This window comes from Chrysochloris asiatica, unplaced genomic scaffold (assembly GCF_000296735.1).
Source record: "Chrysochloris asiatica unplaced genomic scaffold, ChrAsi1.0 scaffold00107, whole genome shotgun sequence".
Lineage (NCBI taxonomy): Eukaryota > Metazoa > Chordata > Mammalia > Afrosoricida > Chrysochloridae > Chrysochloris > Chrysochloris asiatica.
The window spans coordinates 2,548,960-2,556,310 of NW_006408625.1; the positions used below are offsets into that span (position 1 = coordinate 2,548,960).

General features: G+C 43.8%; 1 protein-coding gene and 1 pseudogene across 1 annotated transcript in view; one reads left to right on the top strand and one right to left on the bottom strand.

Annotated features, from left to right (window-relative positions):
- Positions 1 to 7,351, bottom strand: part of FBP2 (fructose-1,6-bisphosphatase 2) — a 94,309-nt gene that overhangs the window by 81,909 nt on the left and 5,049 nt on the right. The window contains exons 2-3 of the mRNA XM_006867632.1: positions 4,891 to 5,053; positions 2,910 to 3,002 (exon numbers count right to left, since the gene is read on the bottom strand). Of these exons, the coding sequence (XP_006867694.1) occupies positions 2,910 to 3,002; positions 4,891 to 5,053 (256 nt within the window). The remainder of the gene's footprint in view (positions 1 to 2,909; positions 3,003 to 4,890; positions 5,054 to 7,351) is intronic.
- Positions 1,632 to 2,206, top strand: LOC102810624 (annotated as a pseudogene).

The following is a 7,351-nucleotide window of genomic DNA, read 5'->3' on the forward strand; positions in this document are numbered from 1 at the left end:
AAAGCAATAGATTTCTTGCTTCTGCCACAAATTCCCCCAGCTGTAAGCCTTTCACCCTTCTAAATATTACTTTATATGTGGTTCAGAGTTCTGGGACCAGCCCCTGAGCCTGTTTGGTCGGGCATTCTGTGTTGTTGTTAGCGGAGCTCCTTTACTGTACTTCCACCCGATCTGCCATCTTGTTTGTTCTCCCCACTGTGTATTTTTAATGCCTTCCAACATAGGGGGTTCATCACATAAATATATTCTGTTGTGATCTATAGGGTTTTTACTGAGTACTTTTCAGAAGTAGACCACCAAGTCTTTTTTTGTTTTAGTCTGTCTTAGAGTCCTGGTATGGCACCGTAACATAAGAACTCAACCTCAAGGCCAATTTGAACTGTGAGGTCAGTGGTTCAAATTTACCAGCCACTCATCCGAAATCCTATACAGGGTCGTTAAGAGTCAGAACCAACTCAACAGCACTTAACAACAACAAAGTCTGTCATAGTCTGGAAGCTCCAGTGAAAACTGTCCACCATGGGTGTCCCTGCTGGTATTGGAAACACCAGTGACCTAGTTTTCAGAATAGCAGCATTGTGTAAGCCACCACAGTACAGCAAACTGACAGACAGATGGTGGTCTGGTCATATCAGATGGTCACAAACCAAACCGTAAGATCCTTTCTATTGGGAGGCGGGGTTTGGGGTAGATAGAACGATCCCATAAACTTCTCCATCCTAAACCCCATAATTAGGGAATATGTTACTTTTCATGACCAAAGGAACTCTGCAGATGAAATTAGGGTTGCAGACCTTAAAATGAGGGCGATCATCTTGTACTATCCAGGTGGGTCCAACCTAATCCTTAAAAGTCAATAACTTTCTGTGACTGGGGGCAGGACAGACAAGCCAGAGGGGGAGGTCAGAGATATTTAAAGCATTAGGAGGACTTGACCCACCAATTCAGGCTTTGAAGATGGAGGAGTCATGAGCCTGGGGAAATGGGCTGTGCTGAAAGCTGAGAAAGACCCTTGACCATCAGGACTTCAGTCCCACAGCCAAATGGAACTGAATTCAGGCAACAAGATAAATGAGTCTGGAAGTACATTCTCCCTTGACTTTGCCCATAGGAGATCCTAAACAGAGGGCCCAGGCCAGCATGCTGGACTTCTGACCTGCAGAGCTCTGAGGCAACAGATCGATGTTGTTTAAAGCACCTCAATGCTCAATCATTACTGCAACAATAAAAAATGCATATAGTGTGAATCTGAGATACACGAAAAGAGAAAGAGACCGTGTCATTGGATGCGAGCTGCAGCCTAACATCATGCTCGACACTTGTGCATCCAACCAAATTCCCTGGACACGGTCCTGCCCTCTCATTTTACTGCATGTTTGTGTTAGTGCTGCTAGAACAGAAACATCAAAGTGGATGACTGTAAATCACAGAAATTTATTTTCTCACAGTTCTGAAAACTGAAATCCAAATCAAGGTGTCAGTCGTGCTGATTCTTGCCTTGTAGGTGGTTCTGAGGGTTCCTTGAAGAGCCTCACGTGGCATCTGTCTTTCTCCATATGTGTGGATATCTGTCTCTTTATAACTCAAAATTGATAATATTAGACCTCACCGGAGCTGTGGCTGCCAGCAACATGTTCAAGGCAATTCAGAGATCCGTGAGACCCACCAGCCTGAGTCTGCTCACCTTTAAAGTCTATGCATCACCAAAGAAGGACTCGCCCAACAAAAATTCTGTCAAGGTTCATGACCTTTCACCCTACTCAGTCCCAGAAGATCAATCCAAATATGTGGAGGAGCCAAGAATCCTACTTGAGGAAAACATTTCACAGCTCCAACAAGTTGGTGTCAGGAAAAGTACTTCTACACTAAGCCCAGGATGCAGAGGATTGCTCAGTGGGGAGTAGACAGCTATGACTATCTCAAAAGTGCACCTCATAGATTTTTCCCAAGACTCGGTATTATTGGGTTTACTGGCCTTGTCAGACTCCTTTTCTCTAGAGGCTCAAAAATAAAGAAGTTGGTGTATCCACCTGGTTTCATGGGACTAGCTGCCTCTGTCTATTATCCATAACAAGCCATCAGCTTTGCCCAGGTCAGTGGGGGAATGTCATATGAATGGGGTTTGCAAGGATACACAATTGTAGAGGATTTGTGGAAGAACTTTCAAAAGCCAAGAAATGTGAAGAAACCACCCGAAAATAAATAGAATACGCCTTGCTCTGATCATTTTAATCAGTTATAGGAAAACATTGGAAACTCCATACATTAAATCAGTATTTCTACAGAAAAATGGTGAAGTCAGTATTGAATGTAGGAAATTGGCTTTCTTCTTCAGGAAAAACTGTACTGCACCTTTCTTTTTCTTGGGTGATCCCCTATTATAAGTGGACTAATCTGGAATCTTTTCACCTAGAGATAATATACAAGCCTTAGAACTCTTTGTTCTCATGTTGCTATTTATGTACATACTTAAAATTCAACATTAAAAGAAAAAGTGATATTATTTAGAGCCCACCTGACTCAGGTACACTCAAAGTAGCATACCAATGAAATCCTATTGCCAAATAGGACCACATCCAATAGGACCACAGGTACAGAGCCTACAATTCGAACATATGCTTGTTATTTGTTTTGGGGGATTCCAGTGGGGACAGACACAATTTAATCCATAAAATTGAATTAATCCTTAACCTCAGAAGAATTCTATAGAGAGGGCAAAAGGAGAATTGCCAAGTCTGTTCTTCCAATGTGTAAGCTAAGACAGAGAGACATTTTCAATTTTACAACACTGACAGGTCTAGTTAGAGACAGGGCAGAAGCTAGAACTCCAGACTCATGGCTCCCAGCCTAAGACCCTGCCAAGAAACCACCCCAGGAAGGAAGCTTTGCATATCAGACCATCTACTCACCTTTCTATAGATAGCAAATATGGTTCCGATGGAGGCCAAACAGTCAATGTTGGAAGAACCATCCAGTGGATCAAAGCAGACCACATACTTGCCCTAAATGAACAGAGGGAGGAGCCATTCCATCAGGTTATCTCCCCATCAGCACAAATGTCTCTAATCTAAGTAAGTGACTACTTGTGGCAGGTAACTAAAAAATATTTCAATCAATAGGATATCCACACCAAAATTTGCAACAGCAAGGAAGGTAGATTGTAGCAGCATATTTGAATTCTGCAGCTCAGGGCCAGTCCTGACCACAACAGACTAGTTGACACCCTGGTAAGGTGACTTGAGTCCCACCCACCTCCAAATAGCTCTCCCCACTTGGTGTCTGGTCCTGCCCTCTCCTCCTTCCAGGGTCCACTGAAGACACAAGAGTTGCTGACTATGTTGTAGGAATCAGCTCCAACCTGGGTACTATGCAGAAAATGCATGGGGAAGCTAAAGGTAAGCTTGGACTACTGCCCAAAGGTGTTCTGATATCCTCATTAGAGCCACTTAATAATTTATTGATAGTTATTACCAAATCTCTCCTCAGAGGGATTTTTAAGATTATCAATGCCATTTGGGGACCATGTTTGGCAAAACACTTGAGAAAATCCCAGAACACCACCCCAGGGCTTCTGATGTGCTGATGTGCATAAATATGTCGGGAGAATAGAACACTATTCTGGATTTGCTGCATCCAGTCTATCGGTCACACTAGCAGACATGATAATAGAGCAAGTGGACTCCTACTACTCGTGTTCCCCATCCCTATTCCCCACGGTCACAGACAGCTCCAGCCAACAGTCCCTGGAAAGAAATCACCAAAGACTTTTTACAGACCTACTGTCTGAACGAAGGAGCTCTGGTAGCGTAGTGCTTATGAATTGGGCTGCTAACCTCAAGGTCAGCGGGAGAAAGATGAGGCTTTCTGCTCCTGTAAAAATTTACAGCCTCGGAGGGTCGCCATAACTCCAAACCAGTCAGAACCGACTCCACGGCACACCACCACCACCACCACAACCACCACCAGCTGGAGTCCTAGTGTGACCCCGTAGGTTAAAGCACTGGACCACAAGGTTGGCGGTTCAAACTCACCAGCTGCTCCTTAGAAGCCCTATACAAGGTCGCTATGAGTCAGAATGCATTCAACAGCACTTCACAACAACATATGCAGAGTCCTGGTGCGGCACTGTAGGATAAACACTGGACTACTGACAGCAAGGTTGGTGATTCAAACCCACCAGCCACTTCGCAGAAATCCTATATGGGGTCACTATGAATCAGAAACAAGTTGGCAGCCCTTAACAACAACTATATCCTGGTGTGGCGCTTTACCGGGGGTGGGGAACATGAGGCCTACAAAATCATTTGGTCTGGCCCTGCTAAGGCAACCGCAGTTCCAGCCATCACAGCGGCGGTGGTGGTGTACTGTGGAGTCGGTTCTAACTCATAGCGACCCTGTATAACGTATCCGAGGCTGTAAATCTTTACGGGAGCAGAAAGCCTTACCTTTCTCCCGCGGAATCACTGGTAGTTTTGAACTGCTGACCGTGAGATGAGCAGCCTGTCTCGTAACCACTGTGCTACCAGAATTCCTTATAGCGTTTACTAGAATCCACAATTTTCAAGCCCCAAATGCTGGCAGCACTGGATATTTGTACATTAAAAGTAAAAACCCATCAGCACCACGCACTGGAGCATTTTGTTAAACCACCCTGCTTCATTTCCTGAATAAGTCAACTGCCCTGCTATGGAGACAGTTTTTTTAATTCGACATCATGGGATTACGAACTATAAAAGCGTGTACTCTTTTGTTTCCAGAAAACAAGAGTTGAAATACAGAGAGGAAACCTCAGAAACTGAAGAAAAGCAAGGCAATCACAGATTCTTCCCGATTGAGTATCGCCATCTACTGACGAGGCGTGGAACAGCAGCCTCAGGGGGGTGCACCCACCCTCCTATCCTTGTCTGTGATGAGAGCCTCTTTATTCTCTTCGGAGACCAGGACACAAGTGCTGTAGGAAGACTGGAGCATGTTGATCACCAGGGAATTGGACAATACATCCAGTTTCTTCACCTCATCTCCTGTCACGTTCACACTTCCCGCAATCCCATATCTGAGAAGACAAGAGGCTGTATTAAGTCACGAAGAACCCCAAATGCCAAAACTCCGGACCAGCAGTTCTATTATCAAACCTATTTGTTGATCATCCCCAAACTGTGTTTTATTAGATTAAATTAAAGATAGACCTTCAGTAGCTTTGTATTACATTCATTCCTCACTTATCGACATGGTTAGGTTTCAAAGACCAAGTTGTTATGTGAAAATTGTCATGTAAAAGTGTAGGATGATGATATCACATCACAAAACGGAGGATGAGGACTTTGTTACAGAACTGCCAAACCACTGAGAATTGTCACCCAGCCAATTTGACACGTAATTTTAACTACCACAGTACTCAACTATTCTCGCTGTTACTCTACACCTTGGCATTCTTGACTCTCAGATGTACATTTTAATGGGCAATATAATCTGATAGTAGTCTCTTTACTACTGTCATAAATGTAAAATGTGAACCAACAAGACTGTTTATACATGAGGAGTAGGTATCAATGTAAAGAAAACAAAAATCCTCACCACTGGACCAATAAAAAACATCCTGATAAATGGAGAAAAGATTGGCTTCATTTTGCTTGGAACCACAATCAACACTCACAGAAGCAGTAGTCAAGAAATCATACAAGGGATTGCATTAGGCAAATCTGCTGTACTTTCAAGTGTTCAAAAGCAAAGATTGAGACTAAGGTGTGACTGGCCTTTGTGTAGGGTAGCTATGAGTCTGAACCACGGTATTTTCAATTGGCCTCATATACATGTGAAGGTTGGACAATGAATAAGGAAGACCGTAAAAGAATCTATGCATTTGAGTTGTGGTGTTGGACAAGAACATTAAAAATACCACAGACTGCCAGAAGAACAAAGAAATCTTTCTTGGAAGTGCAGCCAGTATGTTTCCCTAAAAGCCAGGATGTTTAGACTGGTCTCTCGTACTTTGGACATGTTATCAGGAGGCACCAGTCCCTGGAGAGAGAAAATGATACTCATAGGCTAGCCTTGGAGTCCTTGGGTGGTGCAAATGGTTAATACACTCAGCTGCTAATCACGAGACTGAGGTTTGCGTCCACCCAGAATCACCTCAGAAGAACAGTCTGGCGATCTATTCTGAATTCTGAAAAATCAGCCATTGAAAACCCTGTGGGGCACATTTATACTGCGATACACATGAACTTGCATCATCGACTCGCTGGCAATTGGTAAAGCTGGCCTTAGCTTGGCTTAGTTCTTTGTACCATTTAGTTTAAAACAATAAACAACAAAACTGGATCCTTTTGCATAGAGCTTAAAGGGCCTCTACATTCCATCTTTTTATGTATGGAATCTTGAAGCAGCTGCTGATGGAGCAAGGAGGACTGGGCTAAACTGAGACACAGGCTTCACTTCCTGTGCTCTGCAAACCTCACCCTCTCCCCACCACCACTAAGCTGCCCTTCTCCCTGCAGACACATCCTGCTGTGTCTGTCTTCCCTCCAGAAAGAATGGACACACCTTCACAGTAAGCTTCAACTGCCTGAGAATTGCTTCAAGTTAGATCATGGGTGAACAGGAGTTTTTCTGATCTGGAGTACTACATTTTTAGCATTTTAACCCGCACTAACGTCTTTACTGAAATTTTCAAACAGGAACACTTGATCATTTAGGTATTAGAAAGCTAGGAGTAGACTTCTAGGAACAAGCACTCTAGCATTTCTGCCGTCTCACAGGCAGGAGACAAAATGACAAGCAGAGAGAATTTCTGATAACTTTAAAATTTTGTTTATGAAATTTTAATTTCCTTACTGTGCCTAAAAATGTCTCCCAAAGGGAATAAGCCGAGGAATGAGGGGCTCATGGTCCCCTAAACAGGGACAATGACAAGACTATGTGGAAATCTCATTCTTAGGAGTATATCTATAGGTGACCTAGGACAGGAGACAATCTTTTAGCTCTCTGAGAAGCAATCCCAGGGACTTTTAAAGTAATCTTTAAGAGTCGTTGTTGTTGTTATCAGGTGCCATCGAGTCAGAACCAACTCATAGTGACCCCATGCACAGCAGAACGAAACAATGTCAGATCCTGGGCCAACCTCACTACCGCCGCCACACTTGACGCCATCGATGATGTCACCTGGCTGATCCATCTCATTGGGGGTCTTTCTCTTTTTCTCTGACCCTCCACCTTACCCAGCATGACATCCTTCTCCAGCGACTGTTTCCTGCGGACAATATGTCCAAAGTATGAGAGATGAAGCTTAGCCATCCTGGCCTCCAAGGAGCACTCTGGCTGCACTTCTTCCAAAACAGATCTATTGGTTCTT